Raw genomic sequence first — 17,025 nt, 5'->3', positions numbered from 1 at the left:
GCAGAGATGCCGTTCCCGGCCCCTACCTGTAGGGTCTGCAGGGAGATGACCTGCTCCATTTTCTGCTCTTCCACCTGCCTCCCACCCACCTTCCCAGATACCCGCATCATCCGCCAGGGCTTCTGAGGACTCTGGGCTTTTCCCAAACCTCAAAGAAAATGTCACTTTACAAACTGGTACAGAAGCACCTCTTAAAGATTCAAATGATAATTCGAAAACATTGTGGTGGTGAGGGGCACGTGCTATCCCGCCGGCGGGGGCGTGGACGTTGTCTTTCATGGGCTTGAGAAGTACTGTTCAAGGCAAGTGTCCCTGAGGCATGGGGGCCATTTCCCCTGGGGCTTCTGGTCTCCTCCCTCTGACCCAGGGCTCCCCAGACGTTACTGGGGCTGCATCCGCTGGGGGTGTGTGGCCTGTGCACTGCAGAGCTACAGATGACACCCACGGTGGTCTGTGGACACTCGCCATAAGGGGAGGTACGTGGTGTGGTGAAGCCTGAGGGTACGCTGGCTGTGCCATGTGCGTGTCCAGGTCCGGGACGGGCCACTGTGGAGCCCACGGGTCCTTCGTCTCACTGTGTGCTGAGCCTCTGTCCCTTCTCGGGGACGTGTCCCCACCTGAGCCGGCCGCTCACTGTGCTTCAGGCTCCTTCTGTGAAAGCCGTGCTGGTCTCCACGGTGAACGTGGACGTGCATGGGGCCCAGTAAGGAGTGGCAGGTTCCTCCAGGCGCTGCCCAGGTTCAGCTGTGAGCTGCTCCAGGTGTGGCCGCAGGGATTGGCGTTCCCATCTAGTTGTCGTTGCTGAGATGTTTAAAAATCAAACCCTCGGCCAACACAGTGGCTCACACCTGTGATCCAAGCACTTTGGGAGGCCAGGGCGGGAGGATTGGTGAGCCAGGAGTTGGAGGCCACCCTGGGCAACATAGCAAGACCCCATCTCTACAAAAATTTTAGAAATTAGTCCAGTGTAGTGGGTCACACTTGTACACACCTGTGGTCCCAGCTGCTTGAGAGACTGAGGTGGGAGGATCACATGAGCCCAGGAGTTCCAGACCAGCTTGGGCAACATGGTGAAATCCCATCTCGACAAAAAATGCAAAAATTAGCCTGGTGTGTTGGCACTCAGAAGCCGCTCAGGAGGCAGAGGAGGGAGGACCGTAGGAACCTGGGAGATCACGGCTCCAGTGAGCTGTGATCGAACAGCTGCACCTCCGGCCAGTGACAGAATAAAAAAGCCCGGACCTGGCTCCCCGCCCCCACACCCCGACATGCCTCCGACGCATGTTCTTTTTCAAATGGCCGTTTTCTTACATGGCCACAGTGCAACTTTCACACCTAACAAAATGGCTAATTTTCTGGTAAGAGGAAGATTTAGTTGAAAGACACATTTTAGGAAGGCAGGTCGGGGCTGGGCACAGTGGCTCATGCCTGTAATCCTAGCACTTTGGGAGGCTGAGGCCAGAGGATCACTTGAGCCCAGGAGTTGGAGACCAGCTGGGGCAACATAGCAAGACCCTGTCTCTATAAAATTTAAAAACTAGCCAGACGTGGTGGCATGCGCCTGTGGTCCTAGCTACTTGAGAGGCTGAGGAGGGAGGATTGCTTGAACCTGGGAGGTCAAGGCTGCAGTGAGCTGAGATCATTCCACTGCACTCCAGCCTGGGCGACAGACAAAGCAAGACCCTGATTCTAAAAATAAATAAGAAGGCAGGCCAGGCACAGTGGCTCACGCCTGTAATCCCAGCACTTTGGGAGGCTGAGGGGGGGGGGTCTATCACGAGGTCAGGAGTTCGAGACCAGTGTGGCCAACATGGCGAAACCCCATCTCTACTAAAATACAAAAATTAGCTGGGTGTGGTGGCAGGTTCCTGTGATCCCAGCTACTCAGGAGGCTGAGGCAGGAGAATCGCTTGAACCTGGGAGATTGCAGTGACCCGAGATCACGCCACTGCACTCCAGCCTGGGTGACACAGCAAGACTCCGTCTCAAAAAAAAAAAAAAGGAAAAAAGGAAGGCAAGTTTCCCATCCCACAGGAGTGGTGGTCTCCAGCCGCCTCCTTTGGGAGTCCCTGGCCAACAGGATACCTGTGGTGGTGGTGGGCGGGCGGTGGTGGTGGATGGGGGCTCAGGTGGGGCAAGGCTCACACCCCTGCAGCCTGGCTGGGCACCAGGGGCGTGTTGGCTTCTGAGTTGCCGATGGAGCTTTTGACATCCTGCTGCTACACACTTCACATGGTGACATTTTATCTTGACCCTCTCCACCACCCTACAGAGAAGGAGGCTGCCTAGTCAGTGCCGGTTCACACCAAGTGCCTGTCTCCCCCATAACAGGCAGGAGGAAGAATTGTGTGTTTCTGTAGCGGAGGGACAGGAGGAAGCAGAACCTCACCAGGCCCAACCCGTCACTCTCCTCGGGGTCCATTCGTTTTATCTTCATTTTTTTTTTTATTTTTTTATTTTTTGAGACGGAGTCTCGCTCTGCCGCCCAGGCTGGAGTGCAATGGCTGGATCTCAGCTCACTGCAAGCTCCGCCTCCCAGGTTCACGCCATTCTCCTGCCTCAGCCTCCCGAGTAGCTGGGACCACAGGCGCCGCGACCTCCCCCGGCTAATTTTTTGTATTTTTAGTAGAGACGGGGTTTCACCGTGTTAGCCAGGATGGTCTCGATCTCCTGACCTCGTGATCCGCCCGTCTCGGCCTCCCAAAGTGCTGGGATTACAGGCTTGAGCCACCGCGCCCGGCCTTATCTTCTTTAAAAGGAGCTTTAACACTTTTATTTTTTCAATTCTGTTAATTCTGTTTGGGAATTTTCATAATTCGGGGACATGTATTTCCTAGAACAAAGAAACCCTGGAAACTGCGGGTGGTGGTTTAATGATCCCAGTGAGTGACTGGAATGGCAGTTTGGCACAGATAAGACGGTGGACCAGATCCATGGAAACAGACGCCCGCGTGCTGTCACAGCGGGGGGCGGAAGGACAGCCTGTCGGAATCTCCCGGGCACGTGGTCCTGTACCTGAACCCGGAGTTTCCACGCGGCGTTTGCATTCGTGCAACATTCAGGCTAAATAAGGAAGCAGGCAGTTAAGGTAGGAAAATTATTCTGTCTTAGTGGCTGGCGTCCTGAGTGGCGGTCCCGCTCCCCAGCGCCAGCTGCGTCCAGATGAGGGTCCTGTTTTATGAAAACTGTGACTTGTCACACCATCCCTCTGTTGTCCCGTCCTCGCCTTCCAAAAATAGCAGGCCCTGTGGCCGTGGCTTATTGCGATGAAAAAGATAAAAATAAGTGAAGGCTGAAATAGGTCCCGGACTTGAGAACGTACTTTTTAATGAAACTTGAGAAGCTGTTATTTTCCACTGCTTTACAAAGCATCTTTGAAAAATGCAGAATCGTAAAGAAGGATTCTAGAGACGCCGCGACCCTGCCTTTTGAGAACGTGGTGGTTCCTCGGCTGTGGGGTGGCAGAATCGCCCTTGTTCTGGCCCCGTTTCTCAGCCAAGCGTCAGGCGCCTGGCAGGGGCAGGCAGTTTAGGGTGGACCAAGGAGGCCATGGTGGTGGCTACACATAGGAGGTTATGGAAAATCCAGATATTTGCTTGTGAAGGAGGAAACATTTATGGTAGACTTTCTAAGAGTTTACTTCTCAAAAAATTAAAATCCCACATGAGAGGCAGCCTCTTCAGTTTCCTTGGTGCACACACCGGAGCCGGCTCTTCGCATCAGACACGATATACGTACAGTGGAACAAAAGCGTTTTCTTCTTCGCTTCCTATTTTCTGATCTCTAATTTGTGGCTTTAACCATATTTTTATGTACTTAGCTCATATCTACTGTAATACCTTAAACGAGAGCCATATAAGTCTAAATGTGTATGTCAGATGGAAAAATTGAAAGCTGTGTATTCAGCAATTCATTGAAACCATAAAAGAGTTGGCAAATACATCTATCATGCCCCTTGTAATGAACGTCACAGCCTTGAAAATCCATATGTTCATTAAGGTTTTCAACCACCATCAAGTGGCATTCTTACTCCAGGAATTATTAGATATTGTCAGAGCTGAGTACAGCAGACGTCATTGGGAGACATCTTAGAAGTTAGTTATTTAAGAATAGGATTTGGCCTGAGATATTTCTGTTTCTATCTGTGTCCTACCCAAATTATTACCCTCTTAGGTTACAAGACTAACTTTAGCTAAAGGTGTATTTTCTGGGAAGGTTAGCAAATACTTTTTATAATTATCTCTTAGTTATAGGAATCGAGGAGAATGTCTTTCCTGTTTTGTTTTGCTCTTTTTAAAAAGTTATTTTTGATGACTTGTCCTCTATGAAAAATATGCACTTTTCTGTCCCTCAGAGGATGGAATAAGCTGGGGACAATTGCGTTCCTGCTGCAGGTTTAATTACGCCATGTCCAGTGGGACGGTGGGCCTTAGAAGGGAGCCTGCTGAACAGAAAGTGAGGCGGACGGGGACACTGCCACAGGAAGAGGCGATGGGAACATGCCCCCAGAGGGCGTGGGTGGCATCATGACAACCTTTTTTGTTTCCTGTATTGCTTTAGTGTAAAGGAAAATGACAGCTCTAAAGAAGGAGCAGTCCTGCAGGACGTTCTGATGTCTGAGAATTCTGAGGCCTGTGTCCTTGCCAAACTGTCCAGTTTGCTAAGCGGTCATAGATAAATACTGTTAGACTTTAATATTCGTAGCACAATTGGTTTCTTGATTGGAACTGATATAACCATTGAAAAAGAGGAAAGATGCTTTTAAATGTGTTTTATGCAGTTAAGTTAGTTGGTACCTATATGAACAAATACGCTTTTTAAAACTTGACATAAAAATCTTTTATGCAAGTTACGGCCTTCATCTGTGCTACTTAAACTTTTTTTTTTTTTTTTTTTTTTTTTGAGACGGAGTCTCGCTCTGTCGCCCAGGCTGGAGTGCAGTGGCCGGATCTTGGCTCACTGCAAGCTCCACCTCCCGGGTTCCCGCCATTCTCCTGCCTCAGCCTCCGGAGTAGCTGGGACTACAGGCGCCGCCACCTCGCCCGGCTAATTTTTTGTATTTTTTAGTAGAGACGGGGTTTCACCGTGTCAGCCAGGATGGTCTCGATCTCCTGACCTCGTGATCCACCCGTCTCGGCCTCCCAAAGTGCTGGGATTACAGGCGTGAGCCACCACGCCCAGCCGCTACTTAAACTTTTTAAATGCAAGGATTAAACAATGTATTTGGGTTAGCATGGCTGAACCACATTGCTTATTCTTTAAACCCAAATCCAGTTCCTAAAAACAATTCTAGTGCTGCCTCTCCCGGCTCTTCATTGCCTGCAGCCTGAGGGCGTCGTCGTCTGTGTGGCACCCTGGTGCTCAGTGGGTCTCCAGCTGGCATGGTCACTACCGCTCCCAGATGGGCTCTGCCAGGGACAGGGACAGAGCAGACTGCATGGGCCCGGCGTGCAGGTGACCAGATAGAGGCAACTCAGCTGTGTCCAAACAGCTTTTCCCATCACTTTCCCGGTCGACACTCATGGCAGCCGCTGCATCCAGTGACAGGCACAGTCAATTCTTTGAGTCAGAAAGGGAAGGACAACACTAATGTTCGCATGAACCCCAGAAACGTGAGGAGGGGCACACGCGCACAGTAGGACATCTGGAAGCTGAGCGTGGCAGTGTAAAGGGCGATGGAGCCCCCGGGCCCAGCCTGTGTTGCACTGCCTGCTTCTTTTCTCATGGGCGGTAACTGAGGGTTCACCAGGAAGTGCCTGGCACCCCCGTCTTGCTCGTGAAAGAGGCAGATCCAAGCACCCGAGGGGGTGTCCTTGACAAACATTTTGCCACATCATTCAGCCATATAGAAAACAGACCTGGAAAAATCTCAGATTCCCCAAGGAGCCACTGCTCACTGCCTGGGGTGTGGCACACAGCGAGGCTGCTCCTGCCCCTGCTGCTCACCGTGGCGTGAGGATGGGCTGACCTGACCACCCAATCCTGTCTTCAAAACAAGACTAAGGGTAGCAGCCAGCTCCAAGGAGAGCTGTGCTGGGTGCTCTGGGGGGTGTTAGGATCCCTGGCACCCAGTGTCCCTCAGCAGATGGCCGGTGATTCTGTAACAAGGCGGCCGGTGCCCACAGTGCAGGCAGGAGGCACCTTATCCCCGACTTGGGCTCCGATCCAGGAGGAAGTTGTTTCTCCGTGTGAGATGCGGAAGAGTCCACCCATCCACAGAGCAGAACGGGGTCTCAGTCAAACCTCTTCCCACAGATTAGCCCCCAGGACGTGCCCTGAGCCCTGCAGGACTGGGCAGAAGGCGAGGATGGGCCCTTCCAGGCCCCCTTTGGCTAAACCTTGTTCTACCAGAGCGTTCAGGTGCAAAGACCTCGCCTCAGGCCTCAGAGCCTCCAGCGGCTGGTGGTTGCTCCCAGATCTCCGAGCAGTGGTTTGAACAAGGCAGCAGGAAAGTGGGAGAATTTTAGTCTGAGAAGAGTCAGAAAATCCTTAGGAATTGCTGACTTCCAGGTTGTTTCATTACCATCTGAAAAACCCTCACAAGGCTCGGGCTCTCCTGGAAAACAGGAGATCAGGCTTTTTTTTTTTTTTTTTTTTCCTTTTCCTAAGACGGTCTTGCTCTGTTACCCAGGCTGGAGTGCAGTGGTACAATCTCAACTCACTGCAGCCTCGACCTCCTGGGTTCAAGCCATCCTCCCACCTCAGCCTCCCAAGTAGCTGGGACCACAGGTGCACACCACCATGTCTGGCTCATTTTTACATTTGTTTGCAGAGATGGGGTCTCACTACATTGCCCAGGCTGGTCTTGAACTTTTGGCCCTCAAGTGATCCTCCTGCCTTGGCCTCCCAAAGTGCTGGGATTACAGGTGTGAGCCACCATGCCCAGTCTTAGGTCAATTTTTAAAACAAACAACAGCAAGATTTTTTTTTACATTGTTTCTGCCATGTTTTAGGAATTGCTTTTCCTCCCAGGGCTTGTATGTTTAAAGTTTTACTCTCAGAACATGTAAGGGACGTGCTGCATTTCAGGATCCTGGGTCTCTGTCTGTGAAGGACTTTCCGTCTGTGAGTCTTTCCTCTTGCAGCTTAAAATGGGATTATTTTCACTTTATTCAGAGGCCCTGTTAGTCACAGCCAAACACAGACACGTACGCTATCGCAAAGGAGCCGGAAGTAGGACAGTTGGTGATAAAGTCCTGGATGGACGAGATAAATGGTGTTGGCAGAGCTCTGTTGTCCAGACAGCAAGAAACCGGCTGCCCCCAGGAAGCGAGGATGGAGGGCACACACCAGGAAAGGGGGGCGTTTTGACAGTCGGCAGGGCTGCCTTGGAAGTCAGATTTCAAATGGAATCAAGACTGGTAGAGTGAGGGTCTGCAGTGAGGAACTTGCGGGAACCCATCAGGCGAGAGCCTTCTCAATGCTCCTGCGGGCCCCTCACGAGAGGGGATCCCGCACCGCGCGGCCGGGAGCTCCGGACGCAGTGTCAGAGCTGGAGAGTCAGCAGGCCTCGCGCGGTGTCGCTGCCTCTGTGTGTACCTCCGAAGCGACTCGGTGCATCTCAGTGTTGATTTCAGAGCAGGGGAGATGCCGACGTGTCCTGGTGGCTCTCGGCATAGCGGAAGGCGAGCGGCAGCGCGACGTCCTCCTCCACTGGCCACCTGCCTCCCCCAACCCCACATAAAAAATGTTTAAGGCACATTTAAGCTAGTACCAGAGAAATGACTGAAAAATAAGTATAGCCAAGTAGCAGAAGACTGTGTGTGTGTGGGAGGGCGTCCACTGGTGTCTGTGTGTGTGTGTGTAAGGGGGGCGTCTGCTGATGTGTGTGTCTGGCGGGGGGACGTCCACTGATGTGTGTGTTGTGTGTGTGTAGGGGGACATCTGCTGATTTGTGTGTGTGGGGGGTGTCTGCTGATTTTTGTTGGGGGGGTACATCCACTGATGTCTATGTCTGTGTGTTTTGTGTGGGGGACGTCTGCTGATGTGCTTGTTTTGTGTGTGGGGGGTGCGTCTACAGATCTCTGTGGGGGGGCATCTGCCAGTGTGTTTTGTGGGCGGGGGGGCGTCTGCTGGTATGTGTGTGTGTTTTGTTTGTGTTAAAAGGCGCACACCGCAGGAAAGGAAAGTGGTAGTAAACACCCCCACCCCCAGCCTTCCCTCACCTCAGACATACCAAGTTCTGGGCTCTGAGCACCCTGCAGGTGAAACAGGGAGGACCAGAGAGGGAAGGGACAGCGGGGCAGATATGGAGGAGAGAGGATGGGCATCTGGGGCCAGGAGCTGGCCGGGCAGGGTGGGAACCCTCCTGTCCCAGGGTCTGAGTCGCCCCCCCAGGCACCAGCCAGTAGGCCCATTCCAGCTTTCCACGACTTTCCTAGTAAGTACTGAAAGAACAAACGCACATCTAACACTGTGGCTTTGTCCAGTGGGGCCCCAGGCCACCATCTGAGAGGATCTGGGGGCAGGCGACTGTGCAGGGCCCAGCAGAGCCAGCGAGCTCAGACCCCAGTGAGGGTCAGCCCCGCCCTGTCAGCTCTGGGGTCCCAGGCGGCCATTCCCACTCTCTGAGCCTTCCGTGGTCCCATGGACAGAATGGGTGACTACAGTGCCTGCCTTTGCCCCTCCTGGGACTGTTGCCAGGAGCAGACAGGCAGGTGCCCGGAGGGCCAGGCAGGTGCCCCGAGGGCCAGGCAGGGCTGCGTAACTGCTGGGGAAAAGGGTGGTTTGTTCATTCCTTAAAATGTAAGATCCTTAATTGCTTTCAGAAACCAAGCATTCAGAAATGCAGAAAAATGTTGCTTCCAAGCCAGGCAGAGAGGGGGCAAAATATATCAAACAACGTTCAGGCCCTCACAGCTCCGTTCTGGCTCTCATCGTTCTCAGCGTAGAGAAACGAAACTCCTGCGTGAAACTTAAGAGGTGAACTTTGGGTAGCTCACTATAGGGTGAAGTTTAAATGTCAACTTTCTTTCAAAATGATGATCAAAAAGAAGAAACTGGTTATGTGAAGGTCGAATACTTGACTGAGAAAGGCATCTCGCCTACGGCTTGTTTACGCACAGCCAGTGAGAGCTTGTGTGGCCCCAGCAGGGGCACGGAGAAGATCCACAGGTGGGGCAGTGAGAGCCACGCCTGCCCGTGGACTTGGTAGTTTTTATATTTAAAAATATACTGATTTCCTCCTACACTCCATTCCAGATGTGTGTGGAGAGGTGGGTGTGAGTGTGGGTGTGTGCATGTGGCCTCCAGGGAGGCACTCGGCCCGCAGCAAGGATTCAAAACGCCACACTCGAGTTTTAGGAAAAAACAATAGTTTCCACCTGAGGAGCATTTTAGAGAAAAATCTAATATAAGGGGAAAAAAACCTTCCTTATTAAATGAAATTGTGGTGTAACAGCTCACCACATCCTGTTGCGGGGACATCTGACGTTAAGCAAAGTGAGTTTCCTCTTTCAGGTTCTCCCACACGCCGTGAGGGTCACATGTTACCTGCAATTCAAAATGCGCCGTGAAGGGAAAAAACCCTGTGTGTCTGTGGAAAAGCTGAATAAGAAGATGGAAATTATCAGCCGAGAGCTGGTATGGGAAACCGTAGGTGTCATCAGCAACCATACCCAAGGAAGCCGCCCCCGGCATAGCAAGGGCAGAGCTGGGCAGCTGTGGCTGACCTCATGGGTCAGAAGTGCTCGTGGCGGGAAGGAGTGGGGGGTCCCGTACTGTCTTTCAGCCCAGCGCCAGCGAGCCACGTGGCCTCAGACCGACCCCCGGGATGGGCCCGTTGTCCACCTGTGAAAGGGGAAGCTGTGGCTTTCCTCAGGGTTGCAGCACAGGCCGCGTCTGCGGGGTGACTGCAGCTCCACGCAGGGCTCTTCTCCGCGGTTTGGACGGTTGGGCAGCGCGGCCTCCTCTGCAGTTCGGTTGCTGTGCCGTCCTCTGCTGAGTGGCATCGGGGTTGTCTCTCCCGCTCTCTGTCAGCTGCTGCTGTGGGGCATCGGGAAGGCACTGGAGGGTGCCTGGGCTGTGTCCGGTCCCAGCCGTGTGTCCCTGCAGTGTCTGAGACCTTGTGGAACACACTTGACCCGGCGCTGGGACAGGGTCGGCTGACACGCACCGCCAGCCCACAGGAGTGGGGTGCAGGCTGCTGGCTCCTTAGGCCCCGACAGCTCTCACGAGGCCGGCCCTCCTCCCCTCCCCTCCCCAGGGCTCAGCAGCCGCAGACAGAGGCAGAGAGAGCAAAGGAGGCTGTGGTGGTCCCCGGCGGGAACCTGGGTGGCTAGGGGACACACCGAGGAACTTTCCCGCCCCCCACCAGGCTCTCCCACCAAGGGTCAGGTGCCCGTGGGCAGCAAGGGGAAGCCCCACTGCCGCGCCGCTTCCCCTTTCGCCCCTCAGCAGACGTGCCCCTCCTGTGCCCGTGGAGAGCAAGACAGCTCTCGGCTGCCATGCAGGCGGCCTGTCCCACAAACACGATGGAGACCTGAGATGCCGTGTCCACGTTGTCACCGTCACTATCACCCATCATGTCCCCTCACTATTGCCCTCAGGCCTCCCCACGTTCCATCATTACTACCCCTCAGGCCTCTCCACATCCCACCATTATTACCCCTCAATCCTCCCCACGTCCCACCATTATTACCCCTCAATCCTCCCCACGTCCCACCATTATTACCCCTCAGGCCTCCCCACGTCCCACCATTACTACCACTCAGGCCTCCCACGTCCCACCATTACTACCCTTCAGGCCTCCCCACGTCCCACCATTACTACCCCTCAGGCCTCCCCACGTCCCACCATTACTACCCCTCAGGCCTCCCCACGTTCCACCATTACTACCCCTCAGGCCTCCCCACGTTCCACCATTATTACTCCTCAGGCTTCCTCATGTCCCACGATTATTATCCCTCAGTCCTCCCCACGTCCCACCATTATTACTCATCAGTCCTCCCCACGTCCCACCATCATTACCTGAGTCCTCCCCACATCTCAGCATTATTACCCATCAGGTGTCTCCACGTCCCATCTTTATTACCCCTCAGGCCTCCCCACGTCCCACCATTACTACCCCTCAGGCCTCCCCACGTCCCACCATTACTACCCCTCAGGCCTCCTCACGTCCCACCATTACTATCCCTCAGGCCTCCCCACGTCCCACCATTATTACCCCTCAGGCCTCCCCACGTCCCACCATTATTACCCCTCAGGCCTCCCCACGTCCCACCATTATTACCCCTCAGGCCTCCCCACGTCCCACCATTATTACTCCTCAGGCCTCCCCACGTCCCACCATTATTACTCCTCAGGCTTCCTCATATCCCACGATTATCATCCCTCAGTCCTCCCCACGTCCCACCATTGTTACTCATCAGTCCTCCCCACGTCCCACCATCATTACCTGAGTCCTCCCCACATCTCAGCATTATTACCCATCAGGTGTCTCCACGTCCCATCTTTATTACCCCTCAGGCCTCCCCACGTCCCACCATTACTACCCCTCAGGGCTCCCCACATCCCATCATGACTACCCCTCAGTCCTCCCCACATCCCACCATTATTACCCTTGAGTCCTCCCCAAATCCCACCATTATGACCCCTCAGGCCTCCCCACGTCCCATCATGACTACCCCTCAGACCTCCCTTCTGTCCCTTTCATCATTGCCTCTCAGGCCTCCCTCCTGTCCCTGTCACTGTTACCCTTCATGACCCACCCATGGCTTCATTAGTTCCTTGTCGTGTCCCCGTCTTTCCCGTTTGTATCATTTAGGCCTCTTTCGACCCCACAATCACTATTCTGACTGGAGTCCTTTCTTCTGGAGCTCCGCGGGCCGGGGCTGGGTGAGGGCCTGAGCCCGGCCCTCTTCATGCACTGAGCAGCCGCCCTCCCACAGGTGGGGCCTGTTCTGAGCTCCCAGAATCCCCGCCGTGTCTCCCTCCTGAGCAGGCGGCTCCTCCTGCCTCCTTGCAGATGTCTTTTGTTGCAAGGCTGAACCAGTGCAATGGGAAGAGAGTTAACTGGTCTCAAATTCTGGGGCATCCCCGTCTCGTGCCACAGGTGCCGAGCACAGCAGGGCGTGGGGCTCCTGGGGGACACTGCGCTCAGCAGCACGGTGGGCACGAGGACGCTGAGGAACCAGCAGCCCAGGGCGTTTGGGTGGGGCCATTCGACCTCTTACGGAGCAGAGCCCTCTTCCTCTCCGCATTGTGCCGAGGCCCTGTGGCCCGCCCGAGTGTCACGGAAAGTGCCTGTGGCGGAGCTGCCGCGGGCACTCCGGACAAGTCGGGTCCTGCATGCCCGTCCAGGAGCACCTGGGCCCTGCTGGGGAATCCTCATTAGTGTTTGTGAAGAGTCACACGGAGGGCGGGAGCCCGGGCTCCTTCTGGTGCCTTCCACACCGGGGGCGGAGCCCTCTGCAGAGAGCCTGGCTCTGTGTCCTGTAGCTGAGCGCCAGGTCCCGTCCTGGGCAGGGGCCAGGTTCAGTGGGGCCTCTGAGCAGGGCTGGCGGGGAGCCCACGTGTGCCTGTGTCTTTATGGAGGCTGAGCTCCCACACAGGACGGAGTCGGGACCCTCTGTGGGCACCGCGTCAGGAGGTGCTGCAGGTGGGGCTGGGCGTGTGGGGCACCTTCACTTGCCCGGTCTCTGGCCCCACAGAGCCTTGGGCGAGCCGGCCTCGGGTGTGTGTTTGCAGCCAGGATTCCTCCTGGAGCTCAGTGCCAGTGCGTCCCTGTTATCAGTTTCCATGACACAGTTCCTGGTTCTCCATCTGTGTTTTGTTATTGTTATTCTTAAAAATAGTCAGGGGGGTTGTTGAAAGGGAATTTAGGGAAGTGAGTGGGGTGATGAAATGCACACCCACTAATTGCTCCAGGAAAAGCCGCCCTGAGACAGGCCGGGGCCTTTGCAGAAACACATGGGGCTTATCTGGGCTCTGGGTGCTCCAGCCCAGGGCAGAGGGAAGCCCGGGCAGTTCCGTGACGTCAGCGCACGCCCTGCCAGAACCTGGGAGGGAGATGGGACGTGGTGACAGTGCTGGGGGCACATTCCCTATCTCAGCGCCCATCAGGGCAGCCGCGGCAGGAGGTGGGTGGAGCAGGGATGCTGGCAGCTCACAAAGGCCCTCGCAGTGCGGCTTGTTTCCTCTGCATCTGCCAGAAGTCACAGGTGACGGAGACATCACCGGTGTGTGGGGGACTCAGGGGCACCGCCGTCCAGGTGACGGGGACATCACCGGTGTGTGGGGGCCTCAGGGACACCGCCGTCCAGGTGACGGGGACATCACCGGTGTGTGGGGGGCTCAGGGACACCGCCGTCCAGGTGACGGGAACATCACCGGTGTGTGGGGCACTCAGGGGCACCGCCGTCCAGGTGACGGGGACATCACCGGTGTGTGGGGGACTCAGGGACACTGCCGTCCAGGTGACGGGAACATCACCGGTGTGTGGGGGACTCAGGGGCACCGCCGTCCAGGTGACGGGGACATCACCGGTGTGTGGGGGACTCAGGGACACCGCCGTCCAAAGGGAAATAAAAATCAGGAAGAGTCTGAGAGGGAGGCTCAGGCAACACTGGTACTGCCCCCACGGAGGTGCTGGTGTGGACCCGCGGGTCGCTGGGTCTGTGGAGAGACATCCGTGGCAGCTTCGCGGCCAGCACCTGGCACCGGCACTTTGGCCGTCAGATGTGCTGGCACCGTGCTACGGACGAGGGTGGGTTTCTGCCAGCAGAAACCTGGCGACCCCAGCTCTCTGCCGAGGCAGCCAGGCGCTGGTTCCCGACGCTCATGGACCAGGGTGGGACCGAGGAGGAAATGCAGGTTCCTGGGGGGGACACCTTGTCACAGGCGTGAGCGTCACTGATGAGAAGCCGGGCTGGGGGCGTTTCTTTGATGTTTATAGATACTTGCTGGAGAGGCGTGTTTGACTAATACTTTCTCAATTTTTCTTTTCTTGCAGTAAATGAAATAATACGAAATGACCTCTCCAGCACGAGCACCCACTCCTAGTTGCCACATTGGAGCACTCGGTTCAGCGGGGCTGTGCTGACTTCAGCAGAGACTTTTGAATAAATAAACTGAACACACAGCTGGTACCACTCGGAACCTCCAGTTGGCTGAATGCTAGGAGCTGAACGTTAATACGTGCAACGACGTGGCTCTCCACCAAGAAGGAAAGCCCGGAAGAAGGGAGGCCACTGTGTCTCCTGGAGGAGAAGTCATCTCACGACAACAGAAGGGAGGTGGCTGGGCTGAGACAGGAGACCCACCGTGCAGGGGCCTTTCATGGGAACGGCCCACATGCAGTCTGACCCCAAGCCCAGCCCTTCTCGCAGCCCTGGGGTTCAATACTGGAAGTGCCTTATTTAACTCGACAGGGCATCGTAGAACTGAGCATTGGATTTGCTACTGTAGGAGTATTTGTAGGAGCAGAAACCGTAAACACATTTCATTGTGAGGTTTTACCCTTTGTATGAACGAAGAGAACACTGGCAGGCTGCGGGAGGACCCTCATACGAGTCTCCTACGTTTGGAACGTTTTCTGGGCTGTCATGTACAACCTTGCTGCCTCACCCAGTGTGTTCTAGAATCTTCCAGTCTGTCATCTCAGCTCTTCTGTAACACGCTTCCCTCGTCTGTGCAGTCGAAACCGTAGGCCTATTCATAGTCGCATGCTAGCATCTTTGTTTTTAATCTGGCTTCGAACATGGCACAAGTAAGTTGAATAGCACATCAATAGGTTACTGGACAAAAGCAGAAGAACCTGCTACAGGATAGACTGCATTTGCATGTGTGTACATATCTAGGCATCTATTTATGGATAAATAATAAAAGAGCCGACGCGTCCTCGCCCGGGAGGGCTTCCCTGTCAGCAATAACCGGCATCCGTTTTGGAACCTGCGTCTGGGGCTCCAGGCGCTGCTCTTGCTGGCGTCCATCGCCGCCTCGGACGGCTGTGCATTTTCTCGTCGCGTGCAGTTCGAGGAGGACCCCAGAAAGCCAGGAGCTGTGATTCACAGTAGCTGTAGGTTACCAGACGGCAGCATTAGAAAGGGATTGTAAATAACATGCAACATGAGTGTAACATATTTGTTCAGTTATAAGATGATTGTTTCACAGAAGCCTTACCACTCTCTGCTTCATCTAAGAAAACCAATACCAAAAACGACGCTTTAATGAACGCTCAGCCCCGCGTAGTGTTTTCAGATGAGTTACGGTTAACAGATTGGTTCATGTAGGCTTTGCTGTGGCACTTTGTACAATTAACTGCTTATTACGTATGATTACTCGCAGTGATCTATTGTTCCATATAACCCAAAAGCATGGTTTATTCATTAAAACACGGTTGACCTGAACTCGTGCCTTAGGAATTAATGCCCCCTCATGGAACCTGCTTGAACTGCACCTGCGGGTGGAGGCTCCGGCTGTGAACGCCACTGATGGAGAAAGGGCTCCTGCAGGAGGAACGGCCTGTAACGTGCACTCCGCACGATCGCGTCTCTTGTGTCTCCCTCACAGAAAGAAACAACCTGAAGGCCATCCCGTCAGTCTGCACACAACCGTGAAGACGTGTGGCCGCGTCCTGCCTGCAGCTGGGTACCCTGCACCCGGCATCCTGGGAGTCACATGCAGCCTTTCTCAGGGGACTGCCATCGAAAAGGAAACGTTTGATGTCTGTGTCAGCTGTAGTTAGGAAATAGATCCAATAAAGCCGTATTTTTTTCGCTGGACAGGCATCTGCGAGTGGTTCATGACATGCGTGGAAGATTCCGCTTTGTTCTTGGAGTGTGTTTGCAGTTGGGTGTAATTGGATCGTCTGTGAGACGAGCCTCGTGTTGGGACGGCTGTGTAGACGCAGCCGTTCGCCGTTGGAAGGGCATCTTGCCAGTAGAGCTCGTCCCTTTCTTCTATGTTGAGGTGAAAACCTGCTGTAGAAATTTGCGAGACGCCGGATAGTTCCCAGGCCCTGTAACTGAAGCGGCTCAGAAATGTTCATCCGGGCGAGGTGGAGAAGGAACGCCTGCTAGTGCCAAATGTTTTTGCTGAGAGGAATATCCTGGGTGAGGCTTTGGCCACACACACAATCACATGCCATTTGACGGTCCTCTGGCGAGGAAGCGTGTGTGTGGAAAGCCGCAGGTTCTCGCCGTCTCTCCCTGCTTCTTGAAGCTGCTCTTCCCCTGTTCCCCACCCAAGCTCCCTACTTCATGTTTGGGTGGGAAAATATTACCTGGCCATGAGTTAAAATATGAAACTTGGAACTTTTACAGCAATTACTGTTCTCATGTTTCAGAAACATTTTTCATTTAGGACTTTACAAAATGCAAGAATTCCGATTTCTTTTGCTCAGAGGTGTTCAGATTGAGTTAAAGGACTAGAGAAGTCATCACCACCTAAACAATTAGTAAGCATCTATCCCCCGGTCTTCTGCGCTTGACAATATTTGAAGTGAGCCTGAGAACACTGTCAAAGAGCCCACGTGCAGTGGTGTGAGGAGAGCGCAGGAGGCCAGCGTTCCGAGGGAGCGGGAGGAGACCCCACAGGCCCCGCAGGCGTCAGGAGCCCTCAGCTTTCAGGGAGCAGGGAAGGTCCCACGTGCGGTGGTGTGAGGAGAGCGCAGAGGCCAGCGTTCTGGGGGAGATCTCAGCTCTCAGCGAGTGGGGGAGTTGGTTAAGCCCTTGCTTTCCTCCAGCTGGCCCCAGTCAGGGCCTAACAGAGCCTTGGACTATTCGGCCCCGAGGCGGCCAGCACGTGCCCATCGCCTCCCTCTGCTGAGAGCGGAGCTGTCCACGCAGAATGCTCTGGAAGCTTTTCCTTGGTTTCAAAGTGACTTTTTGAAACCTCCTTGGTTGTTCTCAACCCCAGTAATAGAATATTCCAAAATCTTGAATGTATAAAGTGATAGTTTCTGCAAAAGAGGTTGAGCTTCTGCGAATAACCCTCTTAGTGTTTGTGCCTTTTAGGGTGATTTTGAGTAACTAGAAAAATGCACCCACAGGCTGATTACCAGCCAGAGGTTCTGCCTGTCGGGGG

General features: G+C 54.4%; 1 protein-coding gene across 5 annotated transcripts in view; it reads left to right on the top strand.

The window, feature by feature from the left end:
• Positions 1-15,722, top strand: part of LOC105489353 (nuclear factor of activated T cells 1) — a 126,176-nt gene extending 110,454 nt beyond the window's left edge. For all 5 annotated transcript variants that reach the window (XM_071085824.1, XM_071085822.1, XM_071085825.1 and 2 more), the window contains one exon: positions 13,952-15,722. In XM_071085824.1, the coding sequence (XP_070941925.1) occupies positions 13,952-13,954 (3 nt within the window). In that variant the 3' untranslated portion in view covers positions 13,955-15,722. The remainder of the gene's footprint in view (positions 1-13,951) is intronic.
• The last annotated feature ends 1,303 nt before the right edge of the window (positions 15,723-17,025 follow it).

The sequence above is a fragment of the Macaca nemestrina genome, chromosome 19 (assembly GCF_043159975.1).
Source record: "Macaca nemestrina isolate mMacNem1 chromosome 19, mMacNem.hap1, whole genome shotgun sequence".
Taxonomy (NCBI): Eukaryota; Metazoa; Chordata; class Mammalia; order Primates; family Cercopithecidae; genus Macaca; species Macaca nemestrina.
This window is presented reverse-complemented; position numbering and strand designations above follow the sequence as displayed.